Here is a 27,329-nt window from a genome sequence, read left to right as displayed (position 1 = left end):
TAAAACAAGTTCTTGATGAGTTTCCAATTCACAGATGGATTGAATAAATAAAGCCGTTGTGGTAGGAAACGGAAATCCTCCGTGTGAGCAGATCATGTTTCGTTCTTAATTGGTTTTATGCTAATATTTGTGGTGTGTTATTTTGAGGTTAGCTTTCGTTACACTTCCGCCGGGAGAGAAAGCGCGCCAGTGTAAGCAAACGGATGAGCCGCTGTATGAAAGCTGTCAAAGCTGTCAATAAATGGGGCATTTAAGACACCCATCCTTATGCACATAAGAAATATTAACTCAAGCGTTCTGCTTTCTTTTCCAAATCGTTACAGATCGTTTCAAACGAGTGCGTCATCTGCGTCATGTAGCATAGCTGCCAAACGAATCAGCCAGTCTCAGCTTCAACCCAACTGAAGCTCTCGAAAGGACACCGATACAGAGTTTCACACGGAGAACCCGATAGCCCAATTCCAGTCGTAATGGATCCACCAAACTGGCATTGCCCGACTGCTTTAAGTCGCCCACGAGCACTAACGCGCCATCGCTAGCCGGTGTCCGCCATCGCAGTGGACACCCTTTCGTACACTCTTTCGTGCACACTCTGCTGTCTCCCTCTATCTTGCTGTTCTCCTGACCTAACCGTTCCGCCCGAGCTTTTCCGTTGGGTGATCGAGCGTACGTGAGAAAGCAAAAGCCAAAAGGAAAAGCGACACCACCCACCCCGAGGACGTTTGAACGCCTGTGAGGGCGAAATCGTTCCTCCGATCGCTCGTGACTGCGAAGTAATTGCCGCCGCAGGCAACCCCAAACAAGCCAAAGCCATCCCTGAGCCGCAAACCGGACCAATGTTCAGCAGCACCAGACGCAGCGCTAGCGTGGACCGCCGAGTACTGACGCAGCTGACGAGATGGTGCACACTCTTCATCATTTTGGAATCTACGAGCGTTGGAAGTAGTAAGTAGCCAAGTTCCGGATGCGGCACTAACCATCTCTCTAGCACTGACGCCCTGTGTCAGCGAGGACCTAATTCGGTTCCATTTTATGCTTCGTTAGTCTGGGTGAGACTCCGGGTGGGTTAACATTTTTTTAAAACACATCCACAAAGCCGCTCGGGTGGGCTGAGTGGTGTATCCGAAGACGTAGCAATTTGGGGAAAGAAGAAAGTGACTTAGCTTCCCTATCCGTTTCACCTTAGAACTTCATCCAATAGCCGTGTTGTGGAAAGCGATCAATTTTTCGCTCGAATGCGACAGCACAAGCGCTTTCCCGGACAGCATCCACCAGCAAGGGCCACGGCATCGGTTTGCAGTAATCGAAAGCTTCTCTGCAGAAAAACCAACGAAAGAAAAAACACACAAAAATAAACACCAGCGAAAACGAACGAGCGGTCCCCTTTCTGGGGAGCGAAAGAAAAAAGGAAAACTAAGGAGAAAAGAGAAAATCAGCCCAACCCCGGGACTGAAATTACGTAACACAATCAAAACAATCAACGAATTGTGTGGCACAGACCGCACAAACTCACCCACACAAACCTTTACACCCGGGGTCAATGGAAGTCGAAAATGTTGGCCACTACACCCTTCGGCAACGTCGACCCTTCGGATGGCTTGTTTTAGAAAACCGTACTGAGGCTGTGAAGACGATACAGCCACCGAGCACAAAGAAACACAGCCGGTAAAAATCATCACCATTGCTGGGAAAATTTTCGTCCCTTCTTTTCACTGCGCTGGTGAGGTTTTTCCGATGAAACGGAAACGACTCGCTCCACCCGACCGGGGGGGGAGAGAGTCAACTTCCGAGTATCCGATTGACTGGCCATGGACCATGATTTTTCGATGATTAAAAAAGATTTTCCTTGTGCTACGAGTGCCCGACAGCATGTGTCAAGTTGCACCGAAAGCTGGATTAGGCGTGTAACCATCGTCAAGTGGGCCATACGTGTGAGTGTATTTGTGCATTGGGCCACTGGAAAACTAAAGTTTTTCCCCAGCTCGAGAGGACAATAAAATAAAACGCTTTCGTATCGTACATTCTCGGTAGAAATTCGGGATCGGGTCCCGAATCGAGAGAGATAAAATGAAACCCAATGCCACCCGAGCCCGGGAGGATGATTCGAGGATGCGATTCCCGGATTCTCGGTCCCACCCGGCAATCAATGGTGCCCCAATGGGGGGAGGGTCGGTACTTGAGGAAATTGAATTTTCCATCCCATTGACCACGGAGCGCCACTCTCGTTCGTTTGTTTCTTTATTTGCTCGCTAAAATGTTGCAAAATGCGTCGCACTCGGGGAAACAATAAAATTTGATCCCCAACGTCGAACGATAAAGTTTGTTGCGCCGTTCGTTCGCCGTATTCCAGGGGGTTTGTTCAGCTCGGTGGTTTTGTTCCCGATGGAGCTGCTTCGGTGGCGGTTGTAAGAGCATTGATTGAACGATTCGGTGGGCATGCTAATTCGACGTGTCGAAAAGTTTGCCTCGCTCGAGCTGCAAGCGTTTGCGGAACGGGCACTAACAGGTAAAACTTCTGTTACCGGGGAAAATCGGTCCCCGTCGAAGGTCGAGGAAAAGCGGTGTGCTCAACACGACCTTCCATTCCCGGGACGGTTCGGCTTCGATCAGAAATCCAATCGGGAAGAGAACGGTTACGACACAAGAGCCGAGGCAGTGTTGTTCAATTAAAATTCAATATAAACGTCAACGAAAGCCATTCCTGGCGATTAGGATAACACAATAACTGGTACCGGCTGCTTTGCTCGCTCCGCTGACGAGTGACGGTCATTGTGTGGTGGGGGGGGGGGAGGGGGAGGTGAAAATTGCTAACCTAATTGAAAATTGAACGCAACTTCCGGACAGGAAAACGGTGGCTACTCAACAAAATTACGTACCATTTTCACTCTCTTTCTCTGAGGCGGTCTTTTTCACACTGCCCGCTGGCTGAAGCAGCTTGACGCTCGATGATCGATGACGAAATCGTTGGCTGGCTGGGTGGAAAACTCCCACCCCCCCCCCCCCCCACTACCCCCTTACTAAGAACACCCTCACCAACGTTGGCTCAATGCGAGACAGTGAAAGATTTATTTCAATTAACGCAACCACCCGCCAGCGCTACGCCGGCAGAAGTTGGAACTAATTGAAATGAAAATATGCAATCATGGTATGGCCGCTCGTTTGCTCGCGTTCACTTTGACCAACCCGGGGGCCTGGGAGTGTGATTGATGGCAATCCTTCGCGATTAAAACGTCTCCAGCATCCCCAGCATCAGCGCAGCCTCAAGGAGTTGGAAAGGCGAGCCCGCGCGGGCGATAAAATGTTGATAGCTGTTTAAACAGCAGCAGCAGCCCATTCGCTCGTTCAATCCGTCGACACGACATTAACCGGTCTGTGGGTTTTGGCTTTTCATTCGCAGGTTTAATCACTTCCACCAGCACCACCGCCAGCAGCCCCACCTCCACGAGTGCTCCCGCGGGAGTCACCAGCAGCAGCAGCAGCACCACCACCAGCAGCAGCAGCACCAGCAGCAGCAAATGGCTCGAGGGCACGAGTCCTTCCGGTGTGGGTGAACGTTTCACCACAGTGCCCTCCCTGGAGGTGCTGCCACACTTTGAGGCCCTCGTGCAGGACAGCCCGAATGGGTCCAGAGGGAAAACGCTTCCACTGTTGGGTTCGGGAGCGCTCAAGGCCACAAAAGCTAGCCCAAGCGGCAGCAGCAGCAGCAGCAGCAGCAGTAGTAGCGTCGGTTCCATCGAATCCCTCACGTCCGCCCGGCGGATGGTTCCGGTGAAAGAGCTACCACCTGCCTCGGTCACCACACCGGGGCCATCCCTGTCCGTGAGTGGGTCGAATGGTAGCAGTAGCTTTAGTAAAATCACTAGCGCCAACCTAATACTCGCCGAGGGCGGTGGCCGTGGAGTTGACACCAGCAAGCTTGGTCCGGGGCAAAAGCTACCAGCGGGATTCTCTGGCAGCACCGCGGCAGGTAAGGCGTCCGGGAAAGCAAAGGGTGCCTCCGAACAGGACCCAAGTGGAGCTGCGAACCGGCTCGATGGGCCCGACGTGACCGCAACCGAGGGCAACTTCAGCAAGATGTACTTCGAGACGGAAAACCACACCACCATCGCGTCCCAGGTCGGTTCGATCGCAGTGCTTCCGTGCGCGGTACGCAACATTGGCGAGGGTGTGGTACGTATCTTTCGCGAAACAAAGCGATATCACCGTCGTCCACCCCGGTTTTTTCACTCACTCTCTCTCTCTCTCTCTCTCGCTCTTCTCGTCATTCGCAGGTGTCGTGGATAAGGCGGAAAGATTATCACCTGCTAACGATCGGCGTTACCACGTACAGCAGTGACGAGCGTTTCAACATTATCCACTCCGAGGACGCCGAGGTAAGTCGTTGGGGCCGTGAGGGTGGCTGACGATGACGCGACAGGCTGCGTTTCGCATTTCACGCACGTACGCAGCCAGTTGCGTACTGTGAGCGACTGGGCGTCTCCATTCAGTGGGGCTCGGACGCCTGCATGTTTGCGCTCACGATTAGTGCGGGTTTGGCCTCCAAACGACCGTTTTCTGTTTGAGAAGGACTCCTTATCTGCATCGTGCCCCAACCCATACGTGTGTGTGTGTGTGTGCGTGTGGGATTAGCTGGTTTGCCTTTGATGACGCGTTTGCTTGGGAAGCGTCGCCCTTGGGTCTCGCCGATTCCATTACGAAATGAATAAAGCGTAGAGGGTTAGAAAGAGGAAGTAAACATGGTGGGAAGAAGAATGAAAACCACCCTCCGGTCGCCCCCATCCACTAACCAGGAGATGGAACGTTCGGTTCACCCCGCCGCTGGGAAAGAACCCGGAAAGAATCATCATCAAAGTGACTCGGGGTAAATGTCAACGAATCCACCAACCGGTACCGCTTCGGTTGGTGGCACAAACAAGCACTTGCTGACGTCTTATCGCTGCCATCTCGTGGGACGGCACCGTCACCAGCCCCAGGGATACAAGGCAGCATAAACAACCTATTTCGTGTCACGCTTCCGCTCCTGGCAACGACTGCGGCAAGCTTTGAGCAAGCCGTAAATCCGTTTTTACGTTTACGTGCTCCCGATGGGAGTTGAAGAGCCACTTCTGCATCGTGACGCCGGTGGCAAGTGATTGCAGGCGGCCACTGAAACGGCACCAAAAGGCAAGGTAGTGCAACCGTGAACCCAATGCAACCGAACGCCTTTGCAAGAGGCTGACGACTTTTCACTTCCCGCGAACTTCCGGGCGCGGACTTCCACTCGGAAGCAAACCACCGCCAAGTGGCGTACTCAGCCGTGCGTAGGCAAAAAACGCAAAAGGACCTTCCGGTGCGCGATCGACGTGCGTTTCGGAAAAATGGAATTATTACACTTGGCTGGCGGGCGTTGAGTGCTCTTCGAGAAAGACGCAAAGCTGGGCAGCTTTTTTTCTCGAACGCTGATGTAGATAGGTGGTGACGGTTGTAAATTATTCATGAACCTTCTGCCCCTTCCTTGGCACTCGACATCTTCGTGAACGAGAGACGATTGGGCATGGGGAAATCCGCGAGCATGATTCAACACCCACCGGGTGCATCGAAACACACCTCATCGGTTGCGACGCTCATTACAACCGGGAACGATTTATGCGCGCAAACAGTGAACCACGCTTGGTGCACCTTTTACTTTTCCACCCGGTTTCGGAATCAATCAACCGCCAGCCTCAAGCGCCCATTTTGACCCCCCCACGGGTGGTGGTGGCATTTTCCCGACCCACCCAGAATGGCGATTGAACATTTCAACGCCACTTCGAGGCACTTCCGGGAAAGTGCATGGAAATGAAGCGGCTCCCAGTGTCTGCGGTTTGCTCGCGTGCTCGTTTCTGAATCCTGCGGTGCTTCAGCACCGACTGCATTATTCATGTGTCTGCTCTCTCATCCCTCTCTCAAACACACACACACAAACACACGTACGTTAGACCCACTGCAAGCCGTTTCACATGCTGGTCGGCAAATTCAATCATCATCATCGTAGTCCTCGTCGTCGTCGTCGTCGTCGTCGTCGTTGCCGGTGGTTCAGAGCCGGGTTTCGAGAGCCTGCGAAACTTGCTTTCGATGCACTTGCATCGTTTCGGATGCATTAGTACTGGCCACCACTTGCCGGGCAAACCCGGAACCGTACACCCATCACTCACCGTCGATCGGTTGTAATAAATTTCCGGCATTCCCGCGCGTGTGGAACCAGCGTGATCGAAACCGGCGCGGAAAACCTCGTTAATTATACCATCCATTTTACACAAAAACCGCTTCCCCAATCCGGTGCATGTGAGGGATGCAATCGACTTCCGTTTCGTTTGTAAACCCACAGCTTGTGTGTTGATTGATCTGCCAGCAACACGGCTCACGATAGCTCACGTACGCTTTCCATTCACCGAGCTTCCTTGCGGGAGCACTTTTACGCAATCGCGTGCGGTCGAATAATTATTAACTTCACGCTTAATTAACTTCGCCCACAGTCGTGGCCAAATTTATCGCGATAACAGCCCACCCGGTGCTTTTTACACCGAATTTTGGGTGGCGTTTCTGAATAAATCCGACCGATTGCCACCACGATCGGGTGACTTTGTTGAGTGGGAGGTTAAAAAAAAGAAATAACAAAAAATGAACATACAACTCGAGCCAGCAGGCTGGTTTTAAACATCCCCTTTTTCGAAGGGTGCCGATTTTTTTTCGGGCGGGTGACTTTGTTTGACTTCGACCCCCCAAAGTTGGAGGGCTTGCGAAGGGATGCGAAATATTGTAACTGTTTGTTTTTAGCACGTCGCAGGATTCGGCAGTAATTACGACCGAGCAGAAAAGGAAGCAAGAAAAAACCACGATAAGAAAACACGCACCCAGCCCAGCCCACTTGCGTGCTTTTTGGGTTTCGATTTTCCACGTACCCGGGATGTGGAAAACTCGAAGACGCCCTCGAAAGCAGGCTTTTCTTTCCGAGCTAGACCCCAATTTTTTGGCACGCGCAAACCAAGCCGGCGAAGATGAATTCGTTACGATGTTGCTCGTTTGTTTGCTCACCGATTCCTTTTGTCCTTCGCCGGGAACCCACCGCCTAAAAGGAGGGCCAATTGGGTGGTGGAAAACTCGCGAAAGCGTCGTGCGAACGAAGAAACAAACCATTAGCCCGCTAAACGACTGGGTCGGAGGGGTCCCAATCGTACTAATTCTCGATACGCCAGCCCTCGTGCTTTCGTGGGTGGGGTTTTTGGGGCCTGGGGTCAATAAAATTTTCCTTTATCGCCGAGAGCCTCCAACGGGACGCCATTGTGTGCCAGCGTGTGAGGTGGGTCGTGGAAATGTGTCCCACGCCGGTCAAAGACCGGAGCCAAATCGGCCATCGTGACTAGCATTCGAATGGGCTGGCGTGGCATAAGGGACGATGACCGAACGAACGATTAATGATTATTGCTACGCGCTTTTCCGGCATCGGGAAACTGCCTGCGGGCGATCACCCCACGTTCGCTCTCTCTCTCTTTCTCTCTCTCTCTCTCTCTCTCTCTCTCTTTGCTCAATTGTTTCATGGTTGGAATATGGGGGGAAGAAAAAATAGCAAAGTGATGTAAATGCCACCGGTGCCGAATTTATATTCTGGATTCTTTTTTCCCTCCTCCGAAATCTTCCACAGGAATGGCCACTGCAGATCAAGTACGTTCAGCTGCGAGATGCGGGTTTGTACGAGTGTCAGGTTTCCACCCATCCACCGACGTCGATCTTCGTCAAGCTGGACGTCATCGGTAGGTGATCTCGCACCCTCCCAGTCAATTTAATCCAATTAAAACCAAATCACTTCTTATCCCCCCCATGTACAGAGGCGAAGGCGGAGATTTTTGGCCCCTCGGAAAAGTATCTAAAACCGGGCTCGATGCTAAGGTTGACGTGCCGCGTCGTACAAAGCAACGAACCGCCGCTGTACATATTCTGGTACCACAACAACCGCATGATCAACTATGACGCTCACCGGGGCGTAAACGTGTCGACGGAGGCAGGTAAGAGCGAGGCTTCGTGGTTCGAATTTCATTCGGAAACCTTCCGTTCCTGCGACTTCCGGTTCGAGTGTACGCGCTTACACGTGTCGGTTTTGGTTTCGTTTTTTTTTTCACCCTACCAGACAATCGCTACTCGGAGCTCGTCATCTCACACACGAACACTCTGAACTCGGGCAACTACTCGTGCGTTTCGAACAATGCCGTCGCCGCATCGACCCTGGTACACATCCTGAACGGTAAGTGTTGTCCTTTTTTGCAGTGATCACGGTTCAGCGAATCGATTTGAGCCATTTGTGCCAGCGTATTTAAAGGGCACAAAAGACCGAACAGCGCTTTTGCTGGTGAATGGAAATTGATTCGTTGAATCAAACATTCGTTGATTCAATGCCACATTTAGTTTATGCAGCTGCATAATAAATACAAAATGGCCATAATATCAACCCCATGGGTAGAAACAAACGCTCCTCGGTGTGTGATAAACGGTGGATAAATTACTGTTTCGATTCGCGATAACGTGGGTGTAGCAAAGGGACGGATGTGATATCGATTAACGGATGATTCTTTACGACCGCGCGATAACGTGGCATTTCATTTCCGGCCCATTATTGACCGGATTGACACAGCTGTAGGTCGGTTTTTTTTATTGCTAACTCATTTATCCGAATTCAATAGCGATGATACATGTCACTATATAAAAATCACTCGCCAACAAATAGCAACAGCCTTGCTTGGTTGCTCCCTTTGAGGCACAAATTACATTATTGTGATGCAAAAAAATAAAGTAAAATCACGTAGCACACATTAAACGTTCGAAAAACTATCAATAACATCAATTTCCATCCAAACCGCCAGAACATTTCACTCACAACGCACGAACGAATTTCATAAGAATATCCTAATACACCACGTGGTGGTGGCACTCGCGTCGCGAAATGCAAGCTTTTTGGCGTTGATTTTGCTATCCAAAACCTGCAAATGATACCAGGCGAGCATGCACTAAGGAGGCTGTACCCTATCAGCTTCCCCATCGCAAATCTCCCTTGTCACTCAAGAGTTACTCCTCCCACACGCGTACGCAGCTCATGATTGCTATCTCGCTCTGGCGTTATCAATCGCTAGGGTCACTCATTATGGGGCGTGCTTATCAAGCCATCGATCGCCATCGTTGTTTTACGCGCACTGTGGGATCTTGACGATCACACATCATGAGATTATGATAGGGTTTGAATTATTTTACCGCACATGTAGGATAAGTTTTGTGCACAAAACGAAAAAGATACATGCGTGCGATATCTTTCTGTCACATTTATCAATGTTCCCCATAGCATTCAGTGTATTCGTGTTAAGAAAACTGACGAAAACAAAGTGACGAATAAAACGTTGTCCGTTTTGTCTCACGTAGGTTCATAGTGCAGCGATGATCGTTTCATCCAATCACGTCGCTCGCTTTAGCACAAAAGAGTGTACTTTGTTTTGATGCCGATCGCGTTCATCTCGATGGGCTTCTCACATGCGCGATACCCACGTGCTATTGTGCTACCTCTTTGGCTCATGCTCTCCTGGTATCATTTGCAGGTTTTAGATAGCAAAATCGACGCCCAAAATGCTCGCGCTTAGCAGCAAGCGGCCGCCATGTGGTTGTTGTGTTTTGGATCGTATGAAATTCGTTCGTTCGTTGTTTCGTGCGTTGTGAATGAAAAGTACTTGAGGAATAGATGGAGATCAATGTTATTGAAGGTTTTAGGAAAGATTTAAAGCTTGTTGCTCTGTTTGAGTCTGGTTTTTTATACTTTAATGACGAAATGCTTAAAAAGAGGGTAACCAACGCTAGTTGTATATTTGCGAGCCAAGCTTTATGGAACATTTTATGGTTGTATCGAAGCCTCCCATTCATTATCCTTTTCTCTTTGTCTCTCGCTTTATCTCCTCCCGATCATTGATAGGTGAAAACCCTGCGGCCATGCAGCACGGCGACCACGGGAACGCGGTCCTGGTGGCATCACACATTCATCTGCCGCTGGCAGTTGTAACATATCAGGTCATCAATTTCGTCTTCAATCTGCATTGAGCGCGTCACACCAGGCAGGAGGAAGTCAATGCTGAAAAACGCGGAAACACGCGCACACCAGCATTTAAAATAAAAAAATAAAAACACCCCATGGAAAAGAGGGATGACAAAGAAGACAACAATACACCCAGCTAGAGGGAAGCAACCCTTTTGCGGCAGCATCCGAGATGCACACACTGCACACACGGTTGGTTGAGCTGAGAAGCTGGCAAAAAAAAACATGAAGCATAAAGCAAACAAACAAACAAACTAGTGTAATGCGAAGTCAGTGCGGATGTCCTTCGAATCGCATCAGGTGCTGGTTGCGTTACAGCACCGTTCGGAGAAGCATTTAGCAAAAGGGACGAAGGACGAGCGAAAGAGCAAAAAAAACATGAACGGGGCTCAATCGAGGTGTAAAAAAGGGAAAACTAAAAAATAAAACGCACCCCCCGGTTATTTTCCGCGTGCAGGTGAGTAATGCCTCGAAGGACATTCACGCACACAACACGCACGGAAAGAGACACACCCGCTGTATATATAGGTAAACGAAAAATGGCGTAAATCAAATTCCACGTAGCGTTTGATGTACTTTGTATGGTATTTGTAAAAGAAGTAAAATAAACACAAAACACACGGAAACAAAACCCAAAAAAAAAACAAAGAGAAAAAGGATATCCAAATCGGATACATCGGTACAACACGAAACACAACATGGAAGCCCATTTGGAAGCCCCTCCGACCCCAGCATTAACGCGAAGCGTAACGAAATAGACCGATTTATGTTATCGATGTGATACGCGGCGCGAGTGGCTGGCCAGTGGGTGGGTGGATCCATTTTCCACACACGTACGCCTGCTTTTTCCAACGTGACTTTGTTTGCTGTTGTTTTGTTGAAACTGATGACGAGGCGATAAGAAGCGAGCGTGAAAAAAAACAACACACAACAGAAAGGACACTCCACATGTTAGCTCATTAAACGTGTGCGGCCCAGACGGGGGTGGTGGTGGGTGGTGAAGTGAATCATTTTAATGGGCGCAAAATGCAAATTAAACCCTCGGCTGCTATTCAAACCCTTTACGCGTGCGGGTGCGTGCGTGTACGTTTCCGTTTCCATTCGGCTTTATTTTTAACCACCCTCTTGGCGGATTTCAATGAATTCCGTGCCATCGAGCATCGAGAAGGAGGGGGTGAGAAAACACACACAAAACACATACACTCAAGCGCGTGAAAAATAAACAAGAAAACCACTGCTCCACCGGCCAGTTGTTAAACATCAAAGCTTAAATCGGTGGGACGCGTGTGTAACAGCTACGAGGGTTGTGACAGTCTCTTAACGCGCGTGAAACACCGATAACCGAACCGTGTTAGTTAAGCGTAGGCGCAGCATCGCCACGGTTTCGCGGGGGAAAAAACCCCAACCCTCGAGATCGTGGAAATGCATCCCCACGTGAATCGTCTCGTCCGTAGAAATGCACGGTCTATAGAGAGAGAGAGGGAGAGAATAACCGTTCGCTATGGTAAGCGCTTGTAAATAAACACAAACTCCCACACATACACCAACGTGAGGGTGGAGAAAAAAAGGATAATCTCGAGCCCGGGTTTGGGTCGGGAAATGGAAGAACAAAACGCATAGCAAACCGATGGCCCCCTAAACCATGTCCAGACACAAACACACACACACACACACACTAATAGCAGTTAATAGTGAGCGAGTGCAAGGGAGCGAAGGAAAAGCAGAAAAACAGAGGGCTAGCTCTCTTCGCCATCGCTCCGGGGGAAAAACCAAAACCAATATCTTCCGCGCAACACACCTGAATTTATGTCCGACCCCCGGGTGAACGCTCCCGGAGCCACTCGACGGCGTGTACTGTGAGATAAAAATGCGGTTTAATAAAAGGTAAATATATTTGGATTATAATCTCTTCTAGTGTGGGCTTTTCTTGCTCTTTTTGTTCGGTTTACACTCGTGGAAAGAAAACTTCAAGCGGCGTTTCCGGGCAACGTTGCTCGCAGAATCGACGCCATTTCGCCACCAGAACAAGCTCGCTTTGTGGTGAAGATGTACTTTGCCATGGTTTTCTTTTTCTTCTTCTTCTTCTTCCTCATTCCTCAGAACGGTTGGAAAATAAATTTTGATCCGTTTTACTTCCCACCCCCAAACCGGGTGCACCACCCCCGCTTAATGGCAGCTGGCGAAGCTCAGCTGGCGTTTCGTTCGCGTAGCGTTGTTTCCCATTTTCCAGGGCTTTTCCAGCCACCCGCTACCGGTTCGGTGCGGATGTGTGCGTGTACTCAATGTTAACAATGTGATTTCACTTCCGTAAATGGAGTTTTCCATTTCCCCGAAGGTTTCCCTCGTCGATCGCGCGGAAACGTATCGTAATGCGGGTGTGAAAAAAGGGCATCCGAATCGAGGGCTCGCGAATGAACAAGCAGGAACACGTTTGCCTTCTTTTTCTCTCCCACGAACCTGGTTTGGAAGGAAGCTACAAACGACCTCATTCTCGGTACTTTTGAGCATATTCTCGGTGGGTTTTGGTTCTTTTTTCCGTTTGCTTCCTCCTCCTTCATTATTATTATTATTTTCAAGAACGTCACTCACACCTGCCTGCCAGCGCCTAGAGGCGTTCCGGAGGCCAAAGCGGGGTGCGATTTTCACGTTCCAAAACACCCACCCACCTGCCACGCGGATGTGGATGCGGCAGTTGAGCAACAAAACGACGCCGTTAGCGTGGCGTTCGCTTTCGCTTTTCGCCAATTTCGATGCATAATAATGGAGCAGCTTGCCGAGGGCGGCCCCGGAGTGATAATGTAATAATCCGCTGAATGGCATTAACGGTAAATTTATCGATTATGAGCTTTCCCGGCGCCGATGCTATCGAACGGTAAGTGTAATCTCGCGATAAGAAGCGCCGGAGAATGATGCCACGGGAGCAAAAACAAAAAATAGCATGCCTCAAAACATGCCACGTCGAGCCGAGACAAGTTCACTTGCAAATGGCTTCAGAATTGCTCTCGGCCAAAAAAAAACGTCAACTGTCGTCAGGAAATGGCCACTCGGGTCACCTTCCACGCTGACGTGGTGGAATGCTGATAATTTAAAGTGAGATTAAAAATAGAACGAATCATTCTGCTTCGAATTTCACCTCCAGAAAATGCATCCGGGTGGAGAAAATTCGCCATCCCCACGGGTCAGGTGTGCTACGTGGGTGGTTCTTTACACCCCCAACCCCAACACCACCATCACCGTAAGGACGATGCCGGAGCCAATATTGATCAGTAAATAGCGCCACCATCGGTGTGTAACAGTTCATCAGCGCTCAAACATCAGGTGCAAATTGACTTTGCACATACCTTCGCTCGTAGTGCGCCCAAACATCTTCCCTTCGGCATGGCGCCCCAAAAAAGGACCAACCCTCGGTTTTCGTCATGCGTTCGCTGGTAACTTCCTCACACACACACACATGATCCTATTTTTGGCAGCCACTTTTGGGCTTTCCAGCTGGCGGGTGGTTTGTGTTTTTTTTTTGCTTCTTTCTTTGCGGAAATTCTATCACCCCGATTTCGCAGTAACCGGCTTTGACAGCAGGTGAAACGAATCTCGTTGCCCACGCGTCCTGGAACTTACTCTCTCACACACAGACGCAAGCACCTGGTCTCGGCAGTCCCAGGCGGACGACGCATGATTAGCATATAGATTCAAGTTGTGCCAATCAAGTGTCAGGCAGAATGGTAAAGTTTGTTTTTTTTTCGGTGAACTCGGGCGTGTGTGTGTGTTCCTGCGTCGGGGTTTACATTTTTCCGACCCCTTAAGCCCGGGTCCGGGTACGGGTTCCATTTTTCCATCCTTACGACCACACTTTGACGGTTGCCACTTTCAATTTCACCCTGGCCGGAGCAGTCGAGAGGCACCCGAACGATGCAAACTAATCGGCTTTTCCAAAGGATGACAGATGGTGAAACCCTTCACAAAACAGCGCCACTCGTCTGGGTTGACCTCTCTCGGAACGCACACCCAGACAATCGGTCGGTTCACGCACGTCCAACGAGTAATCGCCGCTCGTCAAGCGGTCGCTGGGAAAACACCCGGGAAAGCGCTTCGACCCGAACACCGATCGGCAGCTAAACTGTTTGGTTTGGCTACGGCGGGTTTAAAATATTAATATTCACCTTCATCGGCACTAATTGACGAGTGGCACCGGGAGTGGGAGTCAAGTTTTCTGCTCGAAGTTTTGCAGCCCACCAAGAACCGGTCCTTAAGGATGTTTTCCCAAACACCTTTCCCCATCGCAGCATGCGGTGCCAGCGTTTCCCAGGGCAACCGAGACATCCCCAGCCGTGGGTTCGAGTTTCGAGGTAAGTTTCCCTCGCAACCGAGGTGAGAGTGTGCCGTTTTCTCCTGTGGAGTGTCGGCGTCGATCCTTGGTGCGTCCTGGCGACGACAGTGAACCTATCGGACCGTCAGCCCATCTCGAGGCATTAGATAATCGTTTAATCGACACACGGTGGCATCGGCGCCGGTGTCGACGGCAAAAACCTTTCAGGAGCGGTTTCCGGCGCCGAACCATCGATTAAGTAGTGTCGACGGAGATTATCTTTTGCCCCGGCATAACAACCAACCCCCGGCTGCTTGGATGGTGTCGCCCTTCGGGTTGCGGTGTGTCGAAGCGAGGCGTATAAACTTTAAAGATAAACATGATCAAGATGCCGTTTGCGAATCCAACGAATCGAGGGAAACTCTCCCTCCCGGTGCGACTCGGGTGCGACGTTTAAGATGATGGCGTTATTTTCGAGATGGGTTAAAGTTGGCTGATTGGCAACCCTGCACAGGTAGGTGGCGAAAGATAGGGGGTTAAGCGAAACGAGGATGAGATTCGGAAACCTGATTAGAAGTTCCTAGACCCAGACGGGTGCGCATTGTGCCGTGGGCTTCCTTTTGCGTGGAACCGTAGACCGTATTTTTCCACTCTTACTCATGTGCTTGAGCCATAAAAAGCCATCATCAATGGCGGAGCCATGAACTGGGAGGCAAGATAGCAGTATAATTAATGGATGGCGCGGTTATAATTCGCTATTACAACATAGAAAGGGTTGGTTCAGCGGAATGCTACACTGCAGCAATGAACAAGGGCCCATGTTCCAGGAAGAACATAAACGTGGTTTATAACCTTTGTTCGCCATGAGCCGAGCTTTGATATGTTTGTTTAATTGTAGCTAATTTAGTTTATATTTATGCCATGAATGTGGTCTGCAATATGAATGCGGCGTTCAGGAAAAACAACGTGCTGCTCGTTATGATGGATCCTGTTTGAAGAGCATGCCCGTTGACATGCTTTTCAAACGTATGCTTCCAGTCGTAGTAAAATGTTGCCCCCATAAACCTATACTGGCAGCACCATTTCGGCGAATCACGGTAAAATGTCGGGACGGGAAAAGAATTTAATATCCGATTACCCCCAAAATTGGGGACCACTTTTGCGTATAAATTTAAATGAAAGCACATAAATCAACGAACAGTCGGGTGGGATTTCCCGGAACCGGTTCGCTCGGTTTCACCGTTGACGTGCTGCTGGCGTGGGCATCAGATTGACCTCTTTTTTATGAAGCAGTGTGATTTTTTATGCGCCTTTTTGCTGCACATACTAGCCATCCTTGTTGCGGATGCATACGGTCGATGAAAGCGGAAAAAAACGATGCTCACATGCAGCTCCCCCGTGGGTGTGGGGCACATTTTCCAAGCATTTGATATTTAAATTCCTGTTTTCACACTAAAGAAACAACATAATTTGCTGGCCGTTCGTCGGGCACACTGCGAGAAGCGCCACACAAGGATTGAGCTATCGTGCTTTCGTTTCTCCCTACACGTGTGTCTCTCGCTGTTTGGTCTAGTTTTAAATCCACACCGTTGCTCGGGGTCAGAGAGGATGCTCTCAGTTGGATGCAGCAGCAAAAAAAAAAAAGGATGACTGCTAAATCCATTAGGCAAACGGAGGAGGAAAAATGTGGATCTCCCCGTCATCCTGCTACCTGCGATCCGGCCTCTACACTCATCGAGTCCCGCTGCAAAACGGACGAAATTAATGCAAAGCGCTGTGTGTCGCCTTTCCCCGGTACGGGTATCCAACCGTTTTTGGTAAGCCAAACCGTCATTAGAATGGTGGGCTTTTTTGTGGGCCCTTCACGAAACACGGCACCAGCACGAGGACGAATATAATCGTGTGCATAATGTGCGCCAAACATCGCTTTTGAAGCGCAACATTCAACAGCCCTGTGCAGGGCTGAGTACGTGGCCGTTTTGGGTAGCTGAATATTCATTGCCTAATTTGCGTTGCGAAAACCGTTTAATGTGTGAGTGTGTTGTCCTTGTTTTTTTAGTCTGGTTTTCAGAGCTCCAACCGGCATGATTTTATTTATGGCCATCGGAATGCGCACTAATTCCCTGATCCGGATCAAATGAATTGAAGGATTGGCCTAATTTATTTCCCTTTTCGACAATGCCTCCAGAATCTGGTAGGGTATTTTTCAGGCGGGTTTTTTTTTGTGGCGAACGAGCTTTGCTGATTCCCTGGCCTAATTGGAAGCACTTTGTGTTTTTACTCGTAAAATTTTGGGGTAGTTTCTGGAAAGGTGTTGAACAGATGAAAGCCTTTTATTCGTTCGCTCACCGTTACTATGCCAGAGCATCGTTATTTTCTAGCCACAATCTCCCCTAACACATCGTTAGCGAGTAACATAAGCCTCTCGCCCAGATGTGCAGCGTGTGCATTCACAACTTACAAGGATGCATTCGCCTTCTTCAAACGAAAGATCCAACCCGCATGTTGAGGCGAGCTTCTGAGAATAGGACTCTCCAGTAAACCCGTCTCAATTAAAACGGAGAGGTCGGCTGGATCCTAGTGTTTCATCATTATCAAGCTTCACCGAACATCAACAAGATCGAATGGTGAAACGTCAAAGACGGCTGCCATGTAATTAAAGACCAGCCAGCCCCATGAGTAGGTTTCAGCCCGATGGAAAAGCTTGTTGTCTCAGATCAGCACTGTAACTAGCGCAATCTAGTAGCCCAGATGCATCCTGTTCGCTCAGCATCACTGACACATCAAACGTCAAATCAACTCGAGCAATCTCTTCACATTTCCATCACAAAACACAATGCTCAATGTGTTCGCTCGAAATCTCACTCGAATGCAGGCGGACAAGCAACGGGCAACAATTTGCATACCGATGGGGCCCTATGCTCGATTGATTGTAGTCACAAATTAGCGATGGCTCTCCATCCATGTTCACAGTTCCACCCTCCCGCCGGGCAAATGTGTGCCCAAAACCAAAACGCCACTCTATTCCATTATTCATCCAGTTGGTGCGTGGCGATGGCGCCAAATCGGAATCGAAAATCGCTTCCACTGACCCAAAACAAATATTTAACGTGTGCGACAACACACGAGGGCTGCGACCGTCCGACGACCGCAAATCCTGGCCCCAGAGCGGTTGACGGATCCGGACGTTTATCATTAATTTTAATTCACTAATACATTTGCAGCCACCCGTTTGACAGCGGCTGACATTTATTGGGAGCCCTCTTTTCCGGGAAAATGAAGCGACGGAGCGATGGAGGCGAGATTAGCGCCGGCCGGGAGTTGTTATGTTGCACTGCTCGGTGGCCATATCGTGTCGATTATGGAAGCGCCATGTCTATTTGCGCTCGGTGGTATGATTTCCATATTTATTAGCTCCACGGTGCATACACACACGCACAAGGGGGACGGATGTGGGCGAGGGAAAATAAATAACTGCCACATAAAATAAAACTACCGACGGTTTATTATCTTGCATTGATCAAATAATACGCGTTCAATATGCATGCATACTGTACGGTCGTGAAGCGAATATTCCGTTCACGGTCGTCGGTGCTTTGGAGGCCACCATTTTGCCATTTAATGCCAATGAGATTTATGGTTCACGCTGCCGGGCATGATAAAAAAATGCAGAATAATTTATTCTATTTAAATTCACTATTTTTTCGAGGTTGCATGTGTAAAGAAAGCCTCAAGGCGGAGGCATTATTTTACCAGCCAAATTCGCTAATTCGCTTTCTTCGCACCCTAAAGTTCTTCTGATGTTCGTGCGCACCGATGCATGCAAAGCGTGCAAGTGATTTGCGTTGAAATGGCTTGAAATTTTATTGCTCAATGAATGGAAATCAGGATATCGGACGTACAAACACACACACACGCACAAAAAAGAAGCACGCATTAATTCTCCCCCATTGAGCATAAGCACCACGCCATTTGCCACCGGCATCAACAACAGCGGGCAACAGCGAACGAAAAAAAAAGAACATCGTACTTAAAAACTAATTCCACCATCACGCCATCGTTTCCACCGCAATGGCGATTTCACTAATGCCCCCGAGGGTAGCGTTCGTCCTGTCACTCGCAGGATATCGCCGGTGCAGTCATCCCAAAAATTAGATTACACCAAACGATGAAACGATCCTACCGTTGCGGATAAATGCTGTGCCCATCTCGCCAACGGCATGTCATGATTTAAAATGGCGCGTTTCGCGATTAAACTGCGGTCACTCTTTTTCCGTCCCGAAAACTAGAGATGGGTCCTAATTTGGCGCGCCATCAGGTGTGCGTATAAACCAGTGAACCAGTGATTCACCGGTGACGATCGGTTCGTTCGAGCGTTGACTGCATCCGACGCTCATCCGGAGGGTTGAGTTAAACCGAAGCGCATCGTTAAGTTTTATGCACCCCAAACCACGTGATGACGACGGTGATGGACGATGGCCATCGTCACGTAAACCGTCCGTTACGATCGATTGTCACGGTTGAACCGTAGCCAACCGTAGATTGATTGCTGACGTTCCCGTGTACTTTTCCGACATCCAGCCGAAGTGGTGCTGTATTTAAAAAAAAGGAACCACCCAAAAGCAACTTTACGGCACAGGGTGATTAATTCCCACACCCGGCATCCGTGGCGGAAAATCACCTCCGCAACGCATTCATCATTAGCCGGTGCGATCGGAATCGTTTCGCATTAGCGAAAATTTATCGACCATCTCACCAGCCCCCCTCGTTTTCGCAAAAGTGCACCCGAATTGGCCAATCGAAATTAACTTGTAACAGCTAAATTGCCGCGAATTACGCCCGATTGAACTCCCAGGACCTGTGGTCGAGTCGGGTCTCCTTCGACAACCGTACGAGCCGATACGTGGCGTTATTGCGATTTATTGCCCACGTTGTGGCAGGAGTGTATCCTGGTTTGGGTGGTTTATTTTTTTTTTCATTTGCCGATCCCTTGTGCGACTCGTTTTAAGTCAATTGGTCACCTCCCCGGCAGGACCTCAGACACGGGCGATGCACCGGTTTTGGTCTCTCTGCACCAAAGCCCAAACGTTCGGACGGCCAATAATTTATCGGTTTACCCTCTCGTTCGAGAGCTCGTTCCCATGCCATCCACCTCCCCCTTGGCTTAGAACGATGGAGAGTTGCCTATTTTTTTTTCCTCACGTGTACGTGTGCCGTTGCTTTGTTAGCCACCGTTCAGGCTTCAGGACTCTCGAACAACCAGTTGCACACCCGTGCGGTGGTTTGTCCACAGTAGGAGCACCTCTTCCGGAGGTTGCACAGGCACTGAATCATACCCGGGTGGGCAAGATTGCACCTGGAAACATGATGCATGTTTTCCGGATTATGATAAACGGGCAAACCACCGAAAACCACGGGCTCTGACCGCAACGATGAGGAGCCGCTTTTAGCGTCCGCGAGACACCGAGGGGACCACCGTTAGAATATTTATCATGTCTGGCCATTCATTTTCCAGCCCCGACAAGGAGGAAGAGACAATGTGGGCGATGTGAAGAGGGGAGTGAAAACAGAAAAAAAAGACCGGACATGCGTCAGCCATGTAAGCCGAAATGGGTGGTACGGTGGAGATCCGCAAGGGTGCGATTGTCGCGGTGCAGGTGCAACCGATTGCAGAACCACTCACAATTCCAACTAATGCAATATGCAGCAGCAGCAGCAGCAGTAGCTGCAGTATCCACCCTTCCACATGATATCCACCCTCTGTTTTTTTCTTTTGGGGGGCACGGGGCTTATTTTGCCAAACCAAAGCACGAAAAGTGCACCCCCGTACAGCCTCGGCAGCGTTTACGAGTACTGTGGGGGAATGAAATGGTGGACCACATGCCGAAAGGAGAAAAAAACTACTCAACCCCACTACAACATCCTCTCCACCAGCACAAAAGATGTGGGTGGATGGAATTTATGGTGATCTGTTTAAATTATAGGCCTCCGAGTGGCGTTGTTGCCTGTTAACTGAGTCATCGTGGTACGTTTAAGCGAATTTAGTTACGCCTTTTCCGGCGCTTCAACCATTTTCCGGAACCACCCGCTCGGGGGGGTTGCGAGTTGATATCAATTTACGGTGGCTGAGGGTGGGCAAACATGTAACCAAATGGTAAATGAGAACGCAGCCCTTGCATCTGTTCCGGCGAGGGTCGACGCTTTATTACGTTGAATTGGAAAATTAATAGAATAATAGAGCCGGTATTCATTTGTGTCAGACCGAGTTCAAATGCCGTTAAAAGCTGGGAATACGCTGATACGCGGAAGGGTCAAAACGGTTCGCTTTTGTGATGTATTTAGTGCCTCAATTAAGGGCAATAATTGACGAGCCTAAAAGCATGACGGTGCGATGCGATCGAATATAAAATGCATCCCAATTCTGCTCGCTAATTGCACGCGGTTTAAATGGCTTTGAGCAATCGCACATCGCGAAAAAGTTCGATTCGATCTTTATTTATGTACACAATCATCGTCGAATCGGCGCTCGAAGACACATGGATTACGAGTTCCAGCGTACGAGCGTCGAAGCTGCCCTCTTATCCCTTTTTCCAGCTAACCACTCAATATTAGCTCATCCCATCCCTATTGAGATTGCGAAACCAATCTCAACCACGCGGCCAATTGCACCCGTTTGAAGCCTCCGTTCATTAGCCGCCCCCACTCAACCGTTTGATTATCCCGAGCCACGAAACCAGGCGATTTTTCCCTCGCTTTCGATGGGCAGGCTTTCACGCCTGCGAGAATAATTACCGAAATTAGCTCACGGAATGAGCTTTTTTATCCCGTTTAAAATACAATTTAATTTTCTTCCTTTTCCACTATTATTGCGCCACCCACTCCGCTCATTGGTCGGTGCTTTGAGTGTGAGCGTCTTTGCCGAAAAATTTCCCTAAAACTCGGAACCCACCAACGGGGCCGAAAAGCTCACTAATCAACCGGAAGGATAAAAGTGTTAAACGATGCGGTGGGCCGTTCGACGATGGAGGGTTTGTGGTGCCGTTCCTCGCGGTCTGGCCAGCCTTTTGCCCCCCCTTCGCTCCACCAAACCACCATTAGCCGTAATGAGGCGCTAATGGTTTGGCTGTAAGTAAATCGCCTTCCAAGCCTTCCGCCCAACCCAAGGAACCGATTGCGAAACGTGCGACGGCCGGATCAAAGCGTCTTACGCGGAGTTTTCACGAGAAACTAAAGCCAGGAGCCGAAGCTTACGGTAATTAACCTCCAGTCGCCAGCCGAAAAATGCCAGATGCTGTGCCGAACGTGGAAGCTGGCTTTAACGGGATGATTGTAAATTGAATTAAAGAAGAGCGCGCGGCATTCGACTCTTACGGGGCTGCGTCTTTTCCGGCAGCTGGGTCTGAGCGTGACGCAAAAGAAACAGCCGGCTATGTGGAGCCATGCCAACGGATCGAGACATTTATTACATTGCAAAGCGCTGCCGAATGGGAAAATTACTTGTTTACCGAGTTATGTGACGTCGTCGTTCTCCATTGCTGCTTCCAGCTCGATCGCAGTAGGCTGCGAGTACATCTTCGCCATCTGTCAAAGATGCCAGTGGTACGCGACGCAGACGTTTGACGTGGGAGTTTTTATTTCCAACAGCTCAAAACAGAAAGCGAAATATCACTGACTTCAAACCGACAAGAGTGCGCACTTTCCCACCAAACGGCAATGGCCACGATCGGGAGAGAGCTTTTTTATTTTAAAAACACACTTGCTACAGTTCCACTCTCCTAAAGGGAGCCGCTTTCGAACGGTTCACGATTGAATTGTTGCTCATCCACGTGTTGAATTTGTGGTCATGGTAGGGTTTTGAAAAAAAGAAATCCACCCGCCACATCGCCGATGGATCGACGAGCTCGGTTCGCGAAACTGCAAAATGGTCAATTTGAAGTTTTCGGCACGGAGCGGTAAACAAAACCGAACCGCACGCGAACGACGCGTACGCGGCTTCCCGTGGTAAACGGGACGTGAGAATTTGAATGGCAAGTCTGCGCTTTAGCCATGGCCATTGCTGACGGTGCCGTTTCCTGTGGCAAGTCTCACAGGTAAACTCACCCTCAAACCGTGGTAGATGAGAAAAAGAGAACCACATCGCCGGGAATGGCGCCCGTTTGCCAAAGCTCAGTGAAGCGTTAAAGCTAAAGCTCTGCACATGAAGCGAATCGTGAGGGAAAACGATACGAACATGAACACGTGTGCATCCTGTGTCGATTGTGGGCAAAGTTTCCTCACAACCGTTACACGTGTCGGTAGGTACCGCGCATCCGCGTATTCACTGTGGCATGCTAATGGTGGACGTATAACAGAACGCCAATTAATGCTGCGTAAAAGCTCAAAAATTGTGAAAGCATAACACGCAAAATGCAAATGGAAATTAAAATTAAGGCACTTAATGTGCTTTAATCCCAGCCCATGCCGACTAGCGGTGGTTTGGTCCGCAAAACGCACGACCTGATTAATGCCGGTTGATTACGACTCTGGGCTGTGATGAACCGAACCATTTCCACCACCACAAGCAGCAGCAAGGACACATCCCGGTCCCCATTAGCTAATCCATCGCCGACGATTGCCACCCCTGCCCGGCAAAACCCGGAAGCGACGATTTCCGGTAATGGCAGTACTTTTTCCTTCGCCATGTCGTAACAGCTAATTCAATTAAAGACACTCCCGCAATGTCCCCCAGGGCGATTCGAATCAGTTTGCTCCCCGGAATCGGTACCAATTTTCGAGCATCAACCGTGGGGAGGGGGAAGGGCGAAGGAGGGCACCTCACGCACGACCCACACCTCCCTCTTGCCCCACCCACGCATGCTCGATCGTTCGTATGGGAAAATTTGTCCCGGAAAATTGTCGCTCCAAAAGTAACCGGACCCAGTTGCCAGCCACGCAACCGAGCACGGCTCAGGGATCCACATTAATCGTAATGTGGATTAACAAACTTTTCGGTTAACCGATTACACTCGGTAGCCCCATTCAAATGAGGGAAGGAGCGTGCACCAAAACGGGATCCCCTGCACCATGCCGTCGAATTGCCTTTTGAGGCTTCACCCAAAACTAACGCCGACTTCTGACCACAGACCGTTCCGTTGGGGGGCAATACAGAGGGGTTCTTAGGGGGCTGTCTCTCCCCCCCCCTCCCGCCCACCAAACCACCCTCGGGAAACTCTCCGTCGGGGTGGAAATGATGGGACGCAACGAAGGGCCTCGGTATAAAATTTAATGCTTAATTAAAAGTTTCTTGTTTTGCGCCGACGTGGAAATATCGCTGCCACCTTTTGGGGCTTGGAAACTGACGAAACCGAAACGCACTTCTCTGTTCGCTCCTTGATGGGGTAAAGGGGGGTGGGGGGTGGGGGAATGGTGGATAGGATGGGAGGAAAGGCGCAAAAGGGAAGTTAAGGTTTTCCGGAAAAGTTTCCCACCCAAATGAAGATGATGTTCGGACGGATAAAAGTTCGAATTCGAATTCGTCGGCAGTTGTGGTATGCGGGGTGGGAGGGGGGGGGGGTGGGAGGGCATTTTCTCAAGCAGTTGGGTGTGGAGAAAAGGGTACCCCGAGGAGCGAATCCGGGGTCATTATATCGGCGCGAAGTTGATCGTGCGCCATTTTCCCACCCATCGCCACACACCCACACACACACCCGCGAGGCTTCGAGCAGTTCGAATTTCGCAACCGAACCATTCGTGAAGCCATGGTGCCGTCAATCCCACAGGCTTCTCGGGTTGCCCTCGGCGAAAGGGAAACGGTGAGATTGAGACCTTTGGGAGGGTGAGAAAATAAGACGCCGCCATTGCAAGCGAAGGAGTGCCCAGTTTAATGGCTTCCGTTGAAATCGGTGGCTACGGTCCATTTTGTGTGGCCGAGCGATGGCGAGAGGAAAAAGCACGAATGTTGTCACTCAACCACCCACAGCACAGCAACCCTTTCCACCTTCCTGGTGGTCCGGCATCGACCACAAAACCCCAATGCGATCCGCGACGTTCGTCCCAAAACTCGCGACGTAAAATATTAAGTACGACTGGGACCATTTCGCGGCGTCCGGTTCCACCGAATCATTACAATATTAATAGCCCTCCAACCGGTCAACGGTATGTGAGGAAAGGTGGGGTAAGCGTGGGAAAACGCGCAAAAAAAATGAAGCCCAAAACCACGTAACCGCTAGCATCCCGACCGCAAATGCACCGACAGGATGGTCCGTGCTGTGTGGCTCAAATATTTGCACTTAATTAGAGTTTCGGTTCTTAATTACTTCGACCGGCTTGGTGGCCGAGTGGTGCCACGAAAATGGCCACCATCACGGGCGATGTTTAAGCTGCACTTTGCGGGTTGGTCCGAAAGTTGGTCCTCGGAAACAAACAAACAAAAAAAATACCACAGGGCTAATAAGATGGTAAAAGACTGATAACTTCAAACAATAGCGCTTTAAAATTTCATCACAAATTTGATGGGACGAATTCCGACCACCGCACGTTGGTTTACATCATCGCTGATGCCGCCGGACGCCCTAATCCTATTCCGTAATTTTCCAACCACGGGATCGATCTCGATCGAAGCAGGGTTAGAAAAAAAACGCGCCCTAAACCGCAAATCCCTATCCAATCAGCACAAGGCCACATGCCGTTTCATCACGCGGCCTTCGCGAGCTTTACCGGAATCGGTCAAAATCGGTCCCGAAAAAGTAAAGAAAAAAAGGCCCCACCCTTAACACGGATCCAGCTGCATGTCCGCTAAGCCGCCTGTGCCACCAGCGTGTGGCTGCCAGCAAACGAGCGAAAGAAAAATCAAACAAAAATACACCCACACACGCTAACCCAAAACCCATTCCGGTGGCCCGGGACGACAGTTTAATGGTTGGCCTAATGCATCCGCTCACAATAAGTCTGGCATTAAATCAAGTGGAATCCACCGGACCACCGGTTCCATTCGGTCGTTTCAGGGCCACATTCGCAGATCGATCGATTCGGTGGGAAAGGGGTAAACCTCCCCCCCCCCCCCACCCTCAACCACCCTTAAAACATCCCGGCATGTTTTGGGAATGTCCCGATCGAAAAAGCGTCCCAACAAATTGTCGGTCGGCCTCGAAATTCCACCACAAAACTGCACAAACTCGTCCTGGAATGGCACCGACGATGGCGACGAACCGTGATGCTGATGGAGCGAAAAAGGATAGAATGGGGCCACCGGTGGGGAGGGGGGGGGGAAGAGGGAGAAAAAAACTGTGTCACGGTTGTTTTTCCTCGGCAAAGGGTGGGCAGGTGCGCCATCGAGTTTTCCCGCGTTTGGGGTGGAATGTTGGCGCACAAACAAAAATAGATTCAAGCCCATCCGGTTGATTTGGTGTCGTTTTTTAAAGGGGAACTTTTGGTGGGTCGATTGGGCGTCCAAAAACACACACCAACACACACACCGATAAGCTCCTTTCGGTGGTTGCCATGGTGAGGGTGCAGAATGAAAAGCCAAACAACTGCATGTCACCATGGTAAAAGCGTGCAGCGAAAATCAATGCCAACTGTGATGATGTGCCGTACGTGATCGAGTGTCCATCGGTTCCACGAAAAGCCTGGCTCCGGGTTGCTGATAGGCCAGCAAAAAGGGGCTACTTTCGACGTTCGTTCCTGCACCGAGCAGAGTGAATCGTTGCAGGGAAAGCTCACACCAGTCACCCACAACACGGAACAGCTCCCTTTGATGACGGCAGCATCTCGACCACAAACAGCGTTCCTTTCCACGTGGTGCTTCCAACGGACCACACCACAGGGTGCGCTGGGAAAACGAAAAAGAAAAGGGTAAAAAAGGCCACCCCCTCGTACACTCACAGCCACCAGACGATCGAGACCGGCGAGTGTCTGGCAGAAATTATGGCAAAAGTGAATTATGTACGCAAGAACAACGCTCGCGCTCGCACACCATTTCATTTATGCTGCCCGCCCGGTGAGTTATGGACGTACACGGGATGGGCCGACACTCGAGCGCAAGTTTGCACCGTTACGAGCGTTCTGGCAGGGCATGGAGTTGAGAATAAAATAACTTCGAGCGCCCTCGCTGAAAGCCGGCGAGTGTGGCAAGCAAGCAAAAAAAAAAAAGAGAAAAGGAGTAAACCAGCTGGCATGGAGGCGTTCCGTCAGGAGTGGCACTATCTGCCAGATCGTACCGAGGAGGCTTCTCTTCGCGAGTGAGCTGTAGCTCAAATATGTCTTTTTTGACTTTCAAACTGACTGCCCTAGAGCGCGCGAGTGCGCCTTTTTCTGCATTAAAACTGGGCGCCTCCATTCTGGTCGCTGAGCAGAATTGAGGATAATTTAAATGTTTACTCGCCCACCGGCGAGTGCTTTTTATGGTTCACGTGCCAGCCTAGCTTTTTCCCCGTAAGGATATGCATTTATTTTCGAGCTTCTTTCCCAACTCGTTGCACCAGCTCGAGCAGAAGAACAGCTTCTCCCGATCGACAGTCCTAATTGCGCCTGAAAGCAAAAGAATACTGCACCCAAAATCGAAGCGCTTGTAATGTGGGTGTGTGTGTTTGTGCGTGTGAGTGTGGAAATTAATTTATGACCCCGCCGGTTGTTTATGGGCATGCTTTATTACTTTCTGGCGAAGCCTCAAGGCACGCAAGGACCCACTGGATGGGATGTTCTTTTCTGCAGAAAGATGCCGTTTGCCAGACGCTGGACGCTGGATGGATGGCTCTCCATTTCCTGTTCCCGTTGGCGCACCCCCGCGCCCTTGCAAACCCCGTGTAAATGAGCTCCATAAATTAACGATTTGTGCCCGTGGGCGGCCGAATGTCACGGTCACGTACGCCGACGAGGACAAAGCCGCCCGACCAACCAATTGATGCTCATTTCATGGGGTGTCCTTTTGCGCGGGTTGCCAAGAGCTTTTTTCACCCTCCATTT

At 50.0% G+C, this 27,329-nt stretch overlaps 1 protein-coding gene across 1 annotated transcript; it reads left to right on the top strand.

Moving 5' to 3' along the window:
- The first annotated feature begins 589 nt into the window (after positions 1-589).
- On the top strand, positions 590-11,984 carry LOC128727157 (uncharacterized). The gene is made up of 7 exons (XM_053821034.1): positions 590-945; positions 3,398-4,170; positions 4,272-4,373; positions 7,661-7,769; positions 7,845-8,021; positions 8,144-8,257; positions 9,965-11,984. Exons 1-7 carry the CDS (start codon positions 837-839, stop codon positions 10,087-10,089), a joined length of 1,509 nt encoding a protein of 502 aa, XP_053677009.1. The 5' UTR covers positions 590-836; the 3' UTR covers positions 10,090-11,984.
- The last annotated feature ends 15,345 nt before the right edge of the window (positions 11,985-27,329 follow it).

Source organism: Anopheles nili, chromosome 3 (genome assembly GCF_943737925.1).
Source record: "Anopheles nili chromosome 3, idAnoNiliSN_F5_01, whole genome shotgun sequence".
In the NCBI taxonomy this organism is placed as follows: domain Eukaryota; kingdom Metazoa; phylum Arthropoda; class Insecta; order Diptera; family Culicidae; genus Anopheles; species Anopheles nili.
This window is presented reverse-complemented; position numbering and strand designations above follow the sequence as displayed.

Excerpts from the sequence above, each read along its gene's own strand:
- LOC128727157 (XM_053821034.1), top strand. The coding sequence starts at position 837 with ATGTTCAGCAGCACCAGACGCAGCGCTAGCGTGGACCGCCGAGTACTG. Across the intron at positions 946-3,397 it reads ATCTACGAGCGTTGGAAGTA|GTTTAATCACTTCCACCAGC; the intron begins GTAAGTAGCCAA and ends TTTCATTCGCAG. Across the intron at positions 8,258-9,964 it reads CCTGGTACACATCCTGAACG|GTGAAAACCCTGCGGCCATG; the intron begins GTAAGTGTTGTC and ends GATCATTGATAG.